The 18,691-nt window shown below is 39.8% G+C and overlaps 1 protein-coding gene across 8 annotated transcripts in view; it reads left to right on the top strand.

Annotated features, from left to right (window-relative positions):
* Window positions 1-16,402, top strand: part of nek1 (NIMA-related kinase 1) — a 165,065-nt gene extending 148,663 nt beyond the window's left edge. For 5 of the 8 annotated variants that reach the window (XM_072594523.1, XM_072594501.1, XM_072594492.1 and 2 more), the window contains 2 exons: window positions 3,937-4,069; window positions 15,813-16,401. In XM_072594523.1, coding sequence (XP_072450624.1) covers window positions 3,937-4,069; window positions 15,813-15,826 — 147 coding nt within the window. In that variant the 3' untranslated portion in view covers window positions 15,827-16,401. Of the gene's footprint in view, window positions 1-3,936; window positions 4,070-15,812 lie in introns of all 8 variants that reach the window. The other 3 variants (XM_072594483.1, XM_072594516.1, XM_072594508.1) reach the window with 1 other exon arrangement.
* The last annotated feature ends 2,289 nt before the right edge of the window (window positions 16,403-18,691 follow it).

The raw sequence follows: 18,691 nt of genomic DNA, 5'->3' as shown, positions 1-18,691 counted from the left end.
TAACTTAATAACCCGAGGAAAGAAAACTGGTGCCTCATGACAGGCCTTGAGTTCTCGCTCCTTTTGAGGTTGAATTTAAATCATAACTGAGTTGGGAAACCAAAACTTAGAAGTGTACTTGTATTTGGCTGTCCTAAAGATCCATTGAACCTGGAATGCAGCATCTTTTTTAAATTTACCATTAATTGGTATTTCTTTGCTGAATGAGGGCAAGCTTGTTTCTCATGATTAAATTCAAGTTATTCAATGCACCCTAATTTTCTGTTCACCAATATTGATACCCATTGCTTTTTGAGGACAGGATTCATGCACTCTACCTGTATTCCCTCTTGTCTAGAATATGAATGAGTATAGCATGGTTACTGGATTTGAGAGCACGCCAAAAAAGAAATACTAAGGCCAGAACAAGCACTTAACATATAAAGCTGAGCCATTGAGGATTGATGTCAGGAACACTGCTCCCATTGCTGTCAGAAACACAGCTCCCATTATGGTAACAAAAAGCTGGAACACAGAGCTCCAAGATTCTGTTGAGGATGGGGAGCAGAAGTCAAATTAAAAGTTCAAAACTTAGAATGATGGAAGTCTATTCTGATAGAATAAAGGTGAGGCAACATAGTTAAGATGAGCTATGATCAAACTGAAGCAGCTCAAGAGGCTGAGTGGCCCATCTTATTTCAGTGTCTTTGAGAAGTGAAATGGTGACAATACGTTTCAGTGACATTTTTAATGTAATGATTGCGATGATGCAGCAATTCTACAAGTCTTCTATCTTAATTTTGATTACTAAGAAGTGAGATATAATTGCACTTTCTCTCAAACAAATCTATCTTAGAGCTTCCAGATTCGTTAATTGAAGATGATGCTGCAAAAAATGGTGTCCCTTTCACAGCAACACAAAACTCGCTTGTATGAAACCTGTACATTCATTATCAGTGCAGGATTACTCAACTTTGATCATCAGAAAGATTATCCATTCTTCATAAAAGAGGGATGATTTGTGTTGGTACATCATACGAGGACATCAGATATAGAAGCTAGAATTGTCTGTTGATCTGTTGGGCATGCTTTCCCATTCAGTAAGATCATTGCTGATCTTGTATATCAACTCCAACTTCCCACACCATCACCAGTTTGCCCTGTTATTACTTGTTCACCTTCATTTTGACAATGTCCCTTCCTTAACTGGTCACCTCCACATTTGCCATCCTTTTGAAGAATGTTCCCACAGTAAGTCCAGAGGTGGCCCAGCTGCCGATATGTCACCAAGTACTGCGAATAGCAACATGCAGGTCCGAAGAAATGGTCGTTCATGCTGATCTTGTATCAGATTCTTCAGTCATGAGAGGACCCACTAAAGAGAATGAAGTCATTTGTAACTTGGGCATGCTTCACTGGTGAGAAATCTCTCGCCAGAAAGCTGCTTGATGCTGCAGAAGGCTAGAAAATATGGAGTATTGGTAGGATGGAGGTGATTGCTCTGCTCTGGTGTCAGAAATCTCAAATTCTCTATCCTACGTGGCATCAAAGGGAAAAGAAATGAAGGCTGGGCGGGCAGGTCCACTGGTATTGAGGCAAATCAGCTGCAATGGCATTTTTTTAAATGCTCACAACTCTGTCCATGAGGTGTGGAGACCCTGGTTGCAGTGACCCTCTCCACCCTCTAGTGGAGGCTGCCCCCATTGAACTGATGACGTCTGCTTGTGGCCACGTCCTACTCTACTGATAACAAAACAGCAACCAGAGATGTCAAAAGCTTTCGGCTGCTGCAAAGTTTCTTCCACAGGATCAATGTTGAATGGTGCCAGGAACATCAAGTTAGTGCTGCATAATATCCCTACAGCAGTAGAAGATCATAAAATGTTCATTTGAAATATTGGTCCTTTTTTTTTCCCTGTTCTTCATGAAGTGGGTGTGCTCTGGTTAGTTCAGTTGGCTAAATGGCTTGCTTGTTTTTGGAAATAACGTGAACAACATAGGTTCAATTTCCACTCTTACTGAGGAACGCTTAAGACTTGCCTTCTTGCCCTCGCACAGTTGATGAGCATTGCTGCCCCTCAAGGCACATAGCAAATGTCTCTGTGTCTTGTGTGTTATGGCTAAATAGCTACCAACTTCATGAAACAGGTAGCATTTTATAACAGAGATTCCCCTGCTGACACAAATGTTTTATACAATATAGAGAGGTATCAAGTTTTCCTGTTCGTTCAGGTGTAACTTTTGAATGGGACTTTTCATTTGTCAGAATTAATTGCTCTGTTTTAAAGTTTTATGTTCTGATAATTTTGGTTATTGATATGACACTTAAATTCTATTTAAAGTTGTTACAATTCATTTCGATATTCATATTCATTTCGCTTTTTTGAAAGGCTTATGGTTCTTAACAAAACAATTTAATTTTGGCTGTCAGTAAGGTCATAATGACAACTGTTCATTTCTTATATTGCAAAGGATATCTGAACATGTGAAATAAAACATATAAACTCTTTTAAAATCATTCGAGACACCCAAGAGATTTCTATTAAATGTCACTGAATGTGAGCATCTCAAGCATTTATTTATTACATGGTTCCGGTTGCTGGTGATGAACCTGATAAAACCACTAGAGTCCATCTTGGAAAGGTACTTCTCTAATGCCATTAGTTAAGTGGTGCTAGGATTTGATCCACAGATTCCATGAATTGAGCAGAAAATGTTTACTCATGATCTAATATTTAAAGAATGCTTCCATAATAAGCAACGCCACAACGGAGTAGTACTCCTGTTGTATTTGTGAATATACAATGCGTGGGTTTCTCTGCTGCTGTAAATGAAATCGAAAAGAGAATGCCTAATGTTGTGTTAATTGGCACTCCTGGGTATTTGCAACTCTTCCTTTATAATAAAGGTTTGTCCAATGTTTTCATGTCATGAACATTGAACTATGAAACTGTACTGACTGGAAGAAGTTATCCAAGTGTCACAGTAAATGATGGGAGACAGGCCATTAAAGCTTGCAAGTTAACTGACAAAATTAACTTTTAACTTTTATCTGCTCAACTCCAAACAAACTTTGATGACCTGAACACAATTTATCCACACATACTGACTCTGACAGGATTTTTAGAATACAGCAACACATGAATATTTCAATGTGTGTATTTTTCTGATGATTCGTTTGCTATTATTTCCCAAACTGAACTGTTTACTGACACCCCAAATTAAGTGATACATTTGGGATTATGAGTGATGGTTCCTGCTTTGTCCCTATTCATTTCAGTAGCATTTAATTTTCCCCCTTTTTTTTCAATCCTTGTTCCCTCAACTTGTTTGCGATTTTGCGTGAATTATGTAGCGTTCCACCGGTTTTGCATAGTGCCTGCAGTTTTGCGTAGTGACTTCTGACAGTTACATTTTTGAGAATAATAAATCACTCTTGTGGAAAATTGTGTTAAAATCAGATTCCATCATTTCTTAAGAGTAGAAGGTGAAAAAGGGGTGAGTGGGTCATGCCTTTAGCATATGTTTCCGGCAGAGTAGCTGTTCTTCGTGAGCCGGTCCCTGACACTGATTGTATTGAGTTTATTTGAAATGGGACCCCATTACAACTGGACATGCACAAATACATCTAGCAAGGCTTGTTGGAGCTCCTGATTCTTTTCCTCCAAATTCTCTGGGAGCCATTATAATGCACTTAATATCACTGTACATGAGACCAGGCTGTATAATGTAGATTGGCTACTGACCAAAGGATCTTCCTGACCTATATAGGCAAGGTACCACAATACGCAAAGCCAGAGGGGAACGGTGCTCCTGTTGTAATTTTGTGAGTTAATATTGCTCATATACATGTTCTTTGCTGGAAATGAAACACAATTACTTTCAGTAGATGTTTTCCTGTTAGAAGTTTGTTTAACTTCCATGATACTTGAATGAATGTTTTCTTTTGTGAGACAGGCAATACATGAAGATGAAGATGAGAACATTGACATTGGCACGACAATAGTGCAGGTCATTCTGGGTCCTCAGTTTGAGCACCTATATTCCAAAATTCTCCATCTTGTCATGGCAGATGGAGTATATCAAGAAGGTAGGTTTATTCTCCCATATTGTCCTATGATAAAGATTCATTAAAATTTATTATTGTCATTATTTGGAAATTTTTGTTCTGAAGTGCATAGAATGTCATATAGCTTTTAACTTGGATGTGTATTTCTATACTGTCTACATTAAGAATATTTTGTTTCTTTTTAGTTCTATAATTGGTATCTGAGGTTTATTTACATGTATTTAGATGAGACATTTAAGAATGAGGTGAACAGTTCACTGCTTTAGAAAGCAATGAATAGAGGAGGAAAAAAAAGGTCTTTGCCAAGCCACAATTTGTCCTATGTCATAGAATCAGAAACCGTTTCCCTAAAAGAGAAAGAGCCATCCAGAAGTTCAGTGAATGTGAAGATTTCTTTCAAAGAGAAAAGGTCACTGTGCAGCGATACAGTTTAGCAGCTCCTGAGCAGTTGAGGCAGGAGAAGGAAGACATGAGAAACTCCAGAAACAGAATTAAGTAACTTGTGTGTTTAAAAAAAAAAGTACGCTGAGAGTAGTTTGTGTCTTATGAAGCAATTCTAATTAAAGAGGCTAGAAGCAAGTGCAAAACTTTGTCACAAAGAAATCAGTACGGCATGCCACCTGAAGAAGGAACTTTCAAGTGCAAACAAAGTGATCCTGGACTGAGGTTTGTATATAAGTAACGTTTGTCAGGTTATAGTCCAACAGGTTTATTTGGAAGCACTAGCTTTCGGAGCACTGCTCCTTCATCCTCCACAGGTGGTTGTGGAGTATAAGGTCATAAGACACAGAATTAATAGCAAAAGGGTTACAGTATCATGGAGCTGTAATTATACATTAAACAAATTTAGATCTAGTCTTTCATCTTTTAGAATGGGATATGCTAGTTCCAGTTCTTTAATATGACATTAAATAACATATTAAATAACATATTACAGCTCCATAATACTATAACCCTTTTGCCATTAATTCTGTGTCTTATGACCTTATACTCCACAACCACCTGTGGAGGATGAAGGAGCAGCTCTCCGAAAGCTAGTGCTTCCAAATAACTCCGTTGAATTATAACCGAGTGTATGATTTTTAACTTTATCCACCCAGTCCAACACCGGCACCTCCAAATCAGTAAAGTTTGTAATTGAGTAAAAATTTAAATCTTTTACATCTGCTGTTTGTAATAAGATTGGTTCAAGAAGTTCTTGAATGCATAAGCACTGTTTGTTTCCTTTTTGTATATAATATTTATGAACAACCCCTTTTGAGTCATAGCGTGTACTTTCAATGCTAGAATGGCCACCAACACATGAACTATTTCTTTGTTGACACAACATTCTTTGCAAGGAGGTGTTTGCTTCTGTGCAGATGCTGTAGCCCGCCTCTTTTTTGCTTTGAGTTTTCCTTCTGTTAAGAAGAAAGCTTCCTGCAATCAATGATACACAAACAACCTTTTATGGTTCCCACAAGATTATTAAATACAAAGAGCAGAAACCTATTAATCTAACAAGACCAGCTCACCATATGAAGATGGCCCCTTTCCAATTAGTGTGTATAGCACCTGGGACAGGCTAAGGGTCTTAGTGAAGCCATGGAGCTCATCTTTCAAGCAAATCAAACCCCTAAGAACATCTTTGAAAGTTCTAAATTTTGTATTGAAATGTTTTTAATGACCATCACAACATGAATGCTCAGGTACTTGATTCCACCCTGCATTGTGATTATATGGGCAGCACCATATTTGTTCCAGGCAGATATCATTTTGTTATCAAGCTGTATCTTTGTACCACCATGACACCCATGCTAGAGAGATGGTCTACACAATAAATGCTGCCCTTGTGAATATGTTCAGTGACTGACCATGACAGTAAACTAAGTGCAGCCAGGGTTTGCTCTGGGGTCCAACTTGTCCATGAACTGAGATTATCATAACCTGAGAATTACTCTTATTAAAATGGTGAACTTCTAGGCTATTCCTTGCACTGGGAAGTGTTTGAGGGTGAACCAGACTACTCTGAACACTGTCGTTTTTGACCCTGAGATGAGCTTGATATTTACACTACCATGCAGACTATCTATTAATAGTTCCATAGAATTGCCATATTCTGTCTCTACTTGAGCTCATCTGCTGCTGGAACCCTCAATTATGCCTGTTATTATTCTAGGTTTGATTACTCAAATGCATAATTTTGTGGTCTCCCATTATTCACTCTCCATAAAATTTGAGGACATCCATGTGCTGCCATGCCCTTACCAAGGCCAAGTCCAATTCATTCCTTCACTGCAGTAGTCACTGATCTACATTGTCTCTCAAACAAGCAGTAACTGGATTTTTAAATTTTCATTCAGTGTTTTCAAATCATTTTACAGGCTTTTTTGCTCTCCTATCTCAATCAACCCCTTCAGCCCCAAAGCCCTCTGATATCTGTCCTAAAGTTCTGGCTTCTTAAGCTCACTGTATTTTAATCATGTAACCTTTTGGTGGCCTTGCCATCAAGTATTTGAAATAAGGTCTGGAATTTCCTCATTAAATTTCTTGGCTTGACTCTCACTCTTGCTCCCTCTCATTTTCATAACACTGCTTGGAGTGTTTCAGTGTAATAAAGCTGCTGTATGATTAAAGGTGTTATTGTAATTGTAGCTGTATTAAATGCCTCTCCTATTTTCATTGTGTAATTTGGTTACGTATTTGTGCGAGCATATTGTAGTATGCACGTGATTTCTTTTTCCGAACCTTCGCATTCTTTCTATTTAATATTTTTTATTTGCTGTTCTTCACCACCATTATCGATATATCCTTCTCCATTCCTGTACATTTTCAGTTACACTCCACATCAATCGTTCAGGTAATCTTCCTCCTCCTCCACCCAAACAAATGCCTGACCTCTGCATTGTGCAGCTTTGGATGAAATTGGTCTCTAGGCAACCGAGACTACTCTTTGGAATGCTCAAAATAGGCAAAGCAACCTCCCATTGTTAGATTGCCTGGAAGTTTCGGTCCCTACATACCCTGTACTACAGTTCTATATCTTCTAAGTGTTAACTACCTTCAAATCTTCACCATTCCAAAGTAGAGTCCATAGTGACTGAAGGGAGTCCCTAGACAATTGTGTGCACAGTTTAACCATGGATTAATGGATCCTGTCTGTCTGGTAGCTTAAAAAATCCTAGCTCATGTTTCCAATCAATATCTTCCTGTAATAGCTTCTCAATTACTTAATTGTATTTCTAAATTGACACGCTGAATAATTTCTCCCCAGCCTGAAATCTCATCTTTTTCTAAATCCTTAATGACAGAATTTCTTTTACTGTTGTGTTTTGCAAATAAATCATTGAGGGAAGCCAGTGAAACTGTCCCATGCCCTTTGTCTAATAATCAGTCTACCTGCTGAGGAGAAAGTGAGGACTGCAGATGCTGGAGATCAGAGTCGAGAGTGTATTGCTGGAAAAGCATAGTACGTCAGGCAGCATCTGAGGAGCAGGAGAATCTATGTTTTGGGCATAAGTCCTTCTTCAGCAAAGGGTATTCCTGATGAAGGGCTTATGCCTGAAATATCAAATCTACCTGGTGAGCCCTACATACAGAGGGAGATGATTCTAGCTTTCCAAATAAAACCACTTTCCTTTGTTTACTCAAACATGTTATCTGTTTACATTTGTAGTAAGTCAAAATGTTCTTTTTTTTAAGATGAAAGTTCTTTCAAGTGGTTAAAATGTTAAATTGAATGAGCTTTATTGTCACATGTACTCACACGTGAATACAGTAAAAAGTTTACAGGTTGCCACTTACGGAGCCATCTTAGATACAAATGCATTTCTGTACATATTATTAAGTACAAATTCTAAGCAAAAATATGAGAAGAATCAAGAAATAAAAGTCCAGAATTACACACCTTCAAAGGTACAAAATCATAGTATAACCTATAATGATTGAGGTCAATAGTATAAGTTAATTTAAGAGGATGTTTTTTAAAATGAAGAGGTGACAGATCAGGAAATAGAAGAATATATTGTAAAAATATGTGCACTCCTGTGAACACTGGGGACCTAATGTCCTGTTTTAATGCCATAAATTTAATGTAATTCGATCAATCACAAAGACAGTAAACGAAATGTTTAAAATTAGTCAGAATATCCTATTTTAATGTGAAAATGTGGAATGTTCCTCATTGGTGAATCCTAAAGAACAGAACAGAAACAACAGAAGTCAAGTCTGGAGGCAATTGCTTTTGGAAGAAATGAATATTTCTATTTTTTTGCTGACTGCAGCCTGACTATTGACCGTAACATTGGCTTTAAATAGCCCCATTTGCTGCTGAGTAGTTTCTGAGGAACATTAGAAAATTTAACCAAAGCTCTTTTCTCCCAAATAAATGTTTTTTTCTGCTGCGTCTCTTGGGAGACAGGAGAAAAATAAATCATTTCCATGTGGAAAGCAGGTTTACATAAAATCAAGAACTAAACTCATTTTCATTTTGGCTCATTTTCAGTTTTAAAAAAAGCGCGAAACACATGCTCATTGTTCAATTTAGTGCTTTGGGAAAATGCATCAACTGAAGCTAGTGTCAATGGTCTTGTGAAGCACTTTTGGACACTTTATTAAAGACACTATATAAATGCAAGTTATTGCCGAAAGTAAAACTTAAAATGGGTTGCAAACCCTTTATACCCATGCCCCTTTATGTTTCATCCATTGCAAATTATGACATATTGGAAAGCTTAACTGAAAGACTTTGTCAGTTGTACCTTTGGTACAATTGATCTTCAACTGTACATTCAGGCCTTAATGGGGATGCTGTTCCTAAAGCACGAACTTTTAAAATGTGTGTTGGCTATAATGTGGTTACAGCGTTAACACATTAAACGCTGTTTCTAAAGCACAATCTTTGTAACATGGGGTCGCACAAAAATAGTATCAAGAATTGCTATAGTTTTAGGGGATGGCAGGGCTGGGGGTAGTGGGTGTAGGATGATGGTGAAGAAAAGATATTGATAGTTCAGATGAAGTGAACGATCAACATCTTTTCTTCACTGACACTCTTCAACCCCTACCCCCGTCTCCCCTCCAAAATCCTCTCCAGCTCCCTTCCTGCTATCTCCTCTACACTTCTTGCTTAAGCTCTGATGAAGAGTCATCGAGACTTGGAGCAACAGCTTGCTCTCTCTCTCTCTCTCTCTCTCTCTCTCTCTCTCTCTCTCTCTCTCTCTCTCTCTCTCTCTCTCTCTCTCTCTCTCTCTCTCTCTCTCTCTCTCTCTCTCTCTCTCTCTCTCTCTCTCTCTCTCTCTCTCTCTCTCTCTCTCTCTCTCTCTCTCTCTCTCTATGGATGTTGTCTGTTCTGCTGTGATTTCCAGCATTTGTTGTTGAACGGTAAAGCAGATTTAATGTGCTTCATTCTGGAATTCTGTTTTTGTTTCTTATCACTTGCCATCTTCCTTGTCAGAATCTCATTGCAGGTTCTGTTAAATGGCCCAGTTTGCTTTTAATACAGTTAACCTTACGAATGTCAGTTTCAGTGCATCATATTTTAGTACAAGTTATATGTCCTGAACAGACAAGATTGACTGACTGTGTAAACTAAGTTCACTCTTGTTTTACCACCTTGATCACAGAAAACCTTCAAATTACTTGAATTAACTCATCTCAGAAAATTCTTGCCTTGTACTTCCATTGAGAAGAAATTACAAGTGCAGTCCATTTGTCTTAATGCTGCTAAAACATATACTTTTACGTAGACTTAACTTTTTATTTATCCAATGAACTAGTCAAAGGCTGACTTAAGATAAAACGAACAAATAGAGTACTTTGCAAAGATAGCTACCCTCAGCTCCACATCCTTCAGTTATCTTGACTACACACTTGTTAAAGAAAAGATCAAATTTGAAAGGATGGCTGCATTCACCAGGCTGTGCCACACCAGCCTCCTTCCTGTATTTACTTCCTCTCATCCATATTGACCTTTCCACTTCTTCCTTATAATACATTCCCCTTAAAGGCACCTGTCATTTGCCCCATACTCCTTGTGGGACCGTATCACCAGTCTGACCACTTGGTGGGTAAAGATGTTTTTCCTGTATTTCTTATTGGATTTATTTTTACTTTTCTATTCATGACCCTTATTTTGGGGCTTCCACGCACACATGAAGTATCTCTCAGCCTTGCTATTTCTTTTCCTCTTAATCTTAAACCAGCTTCCTCTGCCCTTAGTCGCCACAATTGCATAACCACATTAATGGAATAGGACCACAGGAAGCTCATTCTTTAGTGAGACATCTTAGCGTAATGAAGATGACCATTTTAATAGGTAACATTGTATGCAGTTGATTTATAATGTAGAACAGAATTGGCCAAAAATATTTCAAAGAAGACTGTCAAGAAGTGACCACAAATATCTATGATGAAATTTTGGCTTATTTAGTGAATAAAAGGCAACATTGTCAGAGCCAAAATAAGCATCTGCTAAAGATTGAGCCTCATCAGTGGAAATTTATTAGAGTGTTCACGTCAAAAGTGTTGTTCTGCCTCTTTGTCCCATTCCAAACAACAGTGTAGTATACACTGGGTGGTTTACAACGTGAGGGAAATGGTTAAAGTGAAGGCAAGGAATACAATCTGGAATTATAATTCACGCGAATGAATTTGTGCCATTCCATATAGACATCAGAGGAAAGTAAAACTTAGTAACAGGAGATTCTATTCAACCCCTCACATCTACTTCACTAGATGGGACAGTCATGGCTGATCATCCACTTCAATGTCTTGTTCCCCATAGTATCCTCATGTCACTTTGTCCATTGATGTTCAGAAACCTGTCACTTTCTCCTTGAAGCCTGAGCTTCCATGGTGATCTGGAGGTAAAGAATTCAGAACACTTGTCTAGGTAGCAACAACGGTAGCATTCTCATGGGGTACAGCAGTCGAAGAAGAATATTCATTTTAATCAGGGCTATTTGGCCCAACCATGATAATGTAAACCGACCCCCCCACCGCTGCAAATCCTATTTTATCCTCTCTAGTAATTGTACACAGTTAGCTTTTATACAGTAAACAAAATGAGTAAACAAAATTGCCCTTAGCTAAGTCATAAGTGATTTCCCCTTATTTTTAAATGGTGTTAACTCAGCCACCTTCGGGAGATTTAAACAATCCTTGGATAAGCACATGGATGATGATGGGATAGTGTAGGGGGATGAGCTGAGAATAGTTCACAGGTTGGCGCAACATCAAGGGCCGAAGGGCCTGTTCTGCGCTGTTTTGTTCTATGTTTTATGTGTTCCCAAAGTAGGGGAAACATCTTAGCTGCATCTACATTGTCTCACCTTCTGAGTATTTGTAGGTTTCAATGAGATCATATCTCATTCTTTGAACCTCCAGAAAATAAGACTAGGAGCAAAAGTAGGCCATTCAATCAGATCATGGCAAATTTGAGCATCCTCCATTCTACCCCATGACCCTTTGATTCTCTTGCTAATAAATAAAATCTGACGATCAGAGCCTTGAATATATTGAACAATACTGCATTGACGACCCTCAGCAGTAAAGCATTAAATAGATTCAGCACACCTTTAAGGGGAGAAATTCTAACTGGGGAGTATTGGATTACCCTATGTGCTGACGATGTCCTTTTATTTTTGGCCAATCCGGAGAAGTCTGTTCCTTGACTGATCCAAACAATTAATTCATATGGTGGTTTCTTGGGTTACAGGATCAACTTTACATGCCAGTGAGGGGATTAGTGGAGGTGCCTAATCTGAAGGATGGAATGCAGTTCCCATTTAGATGGTTGCCAAAAGGGTTTTTGTATTTGGGAATTTTTATTACCCCTTCCTTGCACTAGCTGTATAAAGCTAACTATGTAATTACGAGAGAGGATAAAACAGGATTTGCAGTGGTTGGGTGGTGGTGGGGGGGGTGGTGAGGTGGGAGGAGGGTGCTGCTATTATCATGGTTGGGCCGAATAGCCCTGATTAAAATGAATATTCTTCTTCGACTGCTGTACCCCATGAGAATGCTACTGTTGTTGTTACCTGGATAGATATTTCAGATGCTCAATGGTTGGCTAAGATTCTTTATTTGGTGCCACAGATGTCCTCTAATTAAATTCACTAAATTGCAGCTTTAGCATGGTGAGAGAGGAGTGGATCTTCCAGATTTGAACAAATACCAAATAAATGCTCTGTTAACATATGGTAGTGAATGGATATGGGAGAATTCAGTCGATTTGGCTTGATATTGAAGTCTCTCAGTCGAGATGTCCTTTAATTAATTTATTATTCATGGACCAAATGAAATCCATGACCCAGCAGTGTAAAAGTCCAATTATTTTAAATACGGTGAAAGCCTGGAGGATAATGAGGCAAGACTAGGGCAATTGGTCGAAGACTTTGCCATTTACCCCATTGGTGGGAGCCCAAGGATTTAAACCTGGGGCAATGGACTCGGGCGTTAAGGCATGGGAGAATAAGGGAATCTGTATGGGTGATTTATTAGAGGGAGAGGTCTTGATGTCATTTAGTCAGTTGTCAGAAATATGGATTGTCTAATAGGGACCTTTTCCAATACTTCCTCTGTGTACAGTCTCTTATCTGGAAGACCATGCTCCTGGTCCAGTGTTACAAATTAGACATGGAGAAAAGAGTACTCCGGCGTGTGGGTGCTCTTTCACTCAGTACTTCATATCATTGACAGAAAGGTCGTACCTGGGGGACATGGAAGGACTTTGTAGGACGTGGAATCGAGTTAGGAGCGGATATTTCATTGGAGGTATGGGAAGACATCTGGGGAAATGTAAGGAAAATCTCAGTATGTGACAGAACAGGCAGTGCAATTGAAGGTCTTGCACAGTGCTCATATGGTGCCAGAGAGGCTAGCTAAGTTCAAGAGAAGAGTATCATCAGTGTCCCAAATATAAAATTAGTACAGGCACTCTCCCACACGGCTCCTGGTCATGTTGTAAGATCCAGAGATACTGGAGTGCTTTAATAAGGGAACTAAAGGACATCCTGGGGATTGAAATTAACGTGGATCCGGTAATTCTTCCTTTGAGGTATCTCTCTGGGGGAACACGGGAAGAGATTGTGTAACATTCTTACTCACTGTGCGAGGAAGAACATTTTACTGAATTGGACGTCAGAAAAACCACCAGGTCTTATGGGGTGGTCTAGGTGATGGAGCATCTCCACCAAGACTACATCACAAATATGATGCACCACAAAACGGAACAGTTTTACAAGCCGTGGCAGCCCTTTTTAAATCATATTGACGCTGATATATCAGCAATGTTGATTAGGGCCGTGGGATAGCCGTGGGAATCAGTATGGGTGCCTGTGGGGCCCCGGGAAGAGGAGACTGGGGGGGGGGGAGGAGGGAAGCTGTAGATGGTGCTCCCAGGGATGGGAGCCTCAGTGGAGATGTGATGAGTGAGATATTATTTAATTGAAGTTATTTGAATTTAGTTTGTTAGTATTTATTTAATATGTTTGTAGTTTAGTTTAAGTTAAGTAGATATGTTTGTTCTGGTAAAATAGGAGGTCATTCATTAACAATGGTACTGTTATGGCTTTGTTGTACTGCTTTTTTTTTGTTTTGATGGTTTGTTTTTGTATGTAAATGTTTTGTAAAAGATTTTAAAAGGTTTTCAATAAAGAAAATTTATAAAAAAAGAGAAATCCCTCCTCATCTCAGTTTTCCTCTCATTCTGAGAGTATGACCTCTGGTCCAAGAGGGGACCACAAGAGGAAACGACCTCTCTATCCTGTCAGGTCCCCGAGAATAGAAGGATTTAGCATGTTTCAATAAGGTCACCTCTTATTTCTCTAAATTCCAATAACTATAGGCCCTACGACACAAGCACTTGTCCATAAGACAGTCCCTCCATATTTGGCATCAGTCGAATGAACCTTCTCTGGATTGCTTCCAATGCCAATAATAATTGAGGGTTCAACACATGAGCAACAGAAGAGGTAAAACCCCTGGGGGCCGAATGGGTGTTAATGCCTGATTTGAAGGGGCCTGATCAAAGGAAAGGAAAGGGGTGCCCGTTGAGAGTCTCACCTAGCTATGCGAGTGACTCCCTCACAACCTTCAGATTGCCAAGTGGGAGGGTGTCATGGTCTGAGGTGGGGGTGGCAGCTACAAATGCAGCTCCTCCTGATAATTAGAGGCAGTGGCACCAAGAACACCATCTCCTGACAATTGATGCGAGACTTGCAGACTGACTGAGACTCTAGGCCCGGATGTCTGTGTCACTGATTTCAAACACTTTCATGAAGATAAGACTTAGATTTTAATATCTGGGCATTCTTATTTGGGACTTTTGGCTTTCTTTTATTCGGGGGCATGAGTAACATCCCACTGAAAGTCAATAATGAGTTCCTTGGTTTTGCTGGCATTGAGAGCTAGGTTGTTCTCAGTGCACAGTTTTTCCAGGTCTTTCACCTCCTGTCCGTAGTCTGTTTCGTGCCATCTCAGATTCGTGTCATCAGCAAACTTGTAAATGGCATTAGTCTGGTGTTTGGCGACGCAGTCATGGGTATACAATGAGTACATTTGGGGGCTGAGTACGCACCCCTGGGGGTCTCCAGTGTTGACTGTTAGTAAGGATGAAATATTGTCCCCAATCTTCACTGATTGTGGCCTGTGGGTCAGGAAACTGAGGATCCAGTTGCAGAGAGTGGGGCTTAGTCCGAGATCACTATGTTTAGTAATCAGTCTTGAGGGGATAATAGTGTTGACTACAGCTCAGCCTTCTATGAGTAGGATTCTTACGTAACTGTTTTTGGTGTTAAGATGTTCTATTTAGGAGTGAATGGCAAGTGATATGGCATCAGACATGGATCTGTTGGTCCGATAGGTAAAATGGAGTGGGTCAAGAGTAGTGGGGAGGCTGGAGTTGATTAATGCCATGACCAGCCTTTCAAAGCACTGGATCAACCATCTGTCTCAGCTTTAAAGTGACACAAGGACCTTGCCCCCACAACTCTCTGTGACACAAGGACCCTGCCCCCACCACTCTCTGTGACACAAGGACCCTGCCCCCACAACTCTCTGAGAAAAAATATCCTCCTCCTCCCAGTCTCAAATTGGCACTCTTTTATTTATTCTGAGACTATGCCCTCTGGTCCTAGATTTTTCCATGCAGGAAAGCATTTCCTTAGCATTTACACTGTCCAGAGCAGATCAGAAACACATCTGTCTGCATACTGTATACATTTTAAACATTAATTACTATGTGACGAGCTGCTTGGTAGAGAAAGCAAGAATTTAAGCTGGGTGTAAGAGTCGCGATTCCAGCCAGATGGTTAAAAAGTCTGGAGCAACTGGCCAGCTCCTGATCTGAAATGAGTATATTCAATGTGTTTTTTTAAATTTGTGCTTACCTTGCTGTTTTTTGATTATTGTTTGTGAAGCAAGGACATATGGGGTAAATGCCTCTTTACCAGTAAAACAAACTTGTGGTAATGTCTGTTTTATGGTTTAGATCACATGCTCAGGCTAAACTGTAATTAATGCTTAAAAATGCAAGATGTCATTACAGTTCACATCTGTTATCATAAACTGCACTTTCACATGCAATTTAAATTTAACAGATAAAGTTTAAGTAGCAATGGCGCGACGTAAATCACATGATGAGGTAACATATAATTGGAGAGTGACATACCTTTGAGCAGAATTACTACGTAGTTTTTCCAATACAAATATTTAACAGTCAACAGCAGTTATATGCTTGTATTAATGTACCGAAAGTCATTTTTATCACTTTTTTTTTTTCCAGACAATGACGAATAAAATCAGCCATTCAGGACATGCCTGTGACAGAAATATTCTGTTTTGTGTGTGAGCATATGCCAATTTTTGAAGATGCTAGAACTCTTCGATTCTAGTCAAATGGATGCAAGTTCAGATTCTTCGAAGTTACAGTACTGCATATGAATGCATGCATGGACCATGGTTTGATTTTTATCCCTTTCCCAGGATTCTAATCTTACTTCCTTGGAAGGTTTCTGAAGCGTGTTGCCTTTTTGTTTATGGATCTAGCTGCTGAAGAAAGGTATGCATATTTAATAGAATTCTCCAACCAAAGTGCTCCCTTCAAAGCCCCAAGTGGTGTTACAGTATTGAAATGGAATGGATTATGAAATTTTATGTAATTCAAAGTCTGTAAATTTTCCATTTCTATTGCAAATGAGGGGTGACCAATTGTGAAGGAATCCTTTCCCAAGTTTCGTGCTGCAGAACACTAACCTGAAAGTAGACTTTTACGTTGTAATATAGGTACAATTTTATTGTACAGTACTTCAAAGTACAAAGTTCATACAAATGTATTATATCTTTCTAATGATCAGGAATAAATTCTCTTTTATACATTAAACATTTTTGGCATAGTGTCCTTTTTTGAATGTGAATTCCATCATCAAAAGTCAGGCATATCTTAGATTGCCTCAAACGAAGGTTACATTTAGTCTTGAATGCAGGAAGAACCAATAGATAACTGCTGTAAGATTTATTTCTAAAGCTGCACTGATGATTTAAGGGTGAAGGTGACAATATACTGAAATGCTGCAATGTCCCAGATTTAATCTCTGTTTGATTAGCTGATCTCAGTGGGGATAGCACAGTTGACCTTAATGACCTTGATGAAGTAGAGGAGAATACGTGCAGTGGGAGTTTCCATATTTTGAGCATTATTCAAGCATACTGTTGGAAAATGTGTGTCTGTAGAGGCCTGCTGGCCTGCAGTCAGCCGTGGATGATTTTATTTGGAAGGAAAAGAAGGTATGATAGCCAATGTCCAAAGTAGCAAATGCTGACAATTATCTCCTAAAATTCATTATTGCTATGATCAAGCAGCATGCAATATAACCTGTGGGGCAAATAACACTCCATAGATTTCATTTGAGAGCTGCTCAGTTATATATTTAGAAAAAGACTTGCATTTATGGAGTTGCTTTCACAAACCCTGAAGTCCCAAAGTATTTCACAACCAATTTGATACTTTCAGTCTAATTACTGTAGGAAACACGACAGTCAATTCCTGCACAGCAAGCTCTCACCAGCAATGGCTGGTGTCAACCTTTCTCTTCTCTTGGGCTGTCTCCCAGTGTTGAGGATGATTTCCTTCCACTCCAGTGTCCTGAGTTCACTAAATTGTCCAATGCTGCATCTGCTCACATTGCTTTTGGTTCTGTTTCCTGAGGCAGGCTGGGTGGGATGCTCAGGTTTGTGCACAGTCCTGCTGTGTGTTGGAGATGCTCAAAATGGCTGGCACCATCACAGGTGCTTCTTCCCCTGTTTGGGTGATCTTATGCTTGAGATTCCCGCAAGTTGTTGGGGATTTCGAATTTTTTTTCAGGGAAGCTTTCTGGATGACTTTGAGTGTTTTCTGTGCACTCATGGTGATCATCAGCGAAAACCAGAGTTGAGACCTTGTTTTGGAAGACCTGTGTCAGGCAGTGAGACGATACAGCCCACTCAATGAGTTTAGCTCCAGTAACATTCAAGAAGCTTGACACTACCTAGTGGCTGTAACCACTGCCTTGATAAGAGGTGTTGGCCTGATAGAGGATATTGATGATGGAGTGTCTAACCTACAGGACTTGCCGGACTTTGTGGAGCTGTTGCTGAGGATATTTCTCAAGGCATTTGAGATATCTGGTGTACTTTGTCCATGTCATTGCTGAAGACCGGAAGGCTGGTTATACTGCTGTCCTGTGGGTAATGAGCTTTGCACCAGGTTTGAGGTCTTAGTCTTTCACCATCTGAGAAACGGTGCGATGATGGTGTGTTTATGCATTGGTGGTAATGTTGAACTTCATGTTCAATGTTTGCCCTGACTGCCAAGGTATGGCACTTGATCCACACTGTCCTATAGCTCACACTGTGGGTATTGATTAATCAGGGAGCAGAATTGTGTGGTGGGAGGAGAGTGGGAGAGGATCTTTGTTCTCCAAAGGTTCAGCCGAGAGCTCGTTCTCTCATCTGCCTCTGTAAATGCATCAGGAAAGATTGGAGCTCTGCTGTTGATTGCATATTGCTCAAGTACACATCTTCATACTGCTGCTTGATAACAAAGATCTGGGTTCTGGACTGGAAGCAACAGAGGTTGAAAATTTCCTGGCCATCCATGGTGGAGGGAGTGGATAGTTGTGTACATGGTCCTATTCAAGCGGGCAAAAGTGAGGATTGCAGCTGCTGGAAACTAGAGTTTAGATTAGAGTGGTGCTGGAAAAGCACAGCAGGTCAGGCAGCATCCGAGGAGCAGGAAAATCAACGTTTCGGGCAAAAGACCTATTCAGGTGGGCTGCTTTGCCCTGGATGGTGTTTAGCTGCTTGAGTGTTTATTGGATCTAAACCCCTTCACGCAAGTGAGGAATGTTCCTTGAGGCATAGATGGGAAGCATCAATTACATTTAGTCAAGGGTCAATAAAAGGGGTATGATTTTAAGGTGAAGTGGAAGAGGTCGAAGGGACTTGAGGAAAAATTGATTCATCCAGATGTTATTGGGAATCTGCACAGCCTGGATCGGTGGTAGAAGTGGAAACTGCGCAACCTCCAAAAGACATGCGGATGAGAATGTTGTAACCTTCAAGGCTGTTGGCTAAGTGCTGGAAAGTGAGTTTTATATAGCTACATCAGCATAGAATCCACGGGCC

This window comes from Chiloscyllium punctatum, chromosome 2 (genome assembly GCF_047496795.1).
Source record: "Chiloscyllium punctatum isolate Juve2018m chromosome 2, sChiPun1.3, whole genome shotgun sequence".
In the NCBI taxonomy this organism is placed as follows: domain Eukaryota; kingdom Metazoa; phylum Chordata; class Chondrichthyes; order Orectolobiformes; family Hemiscylliidae; genus Chiloscyllium; species Chiloscyllium punctatum.
Note: the sequence above shows the minus strand (reverse complement) of the source record. Positions and strands in the feature narration are given on the sequence as shown.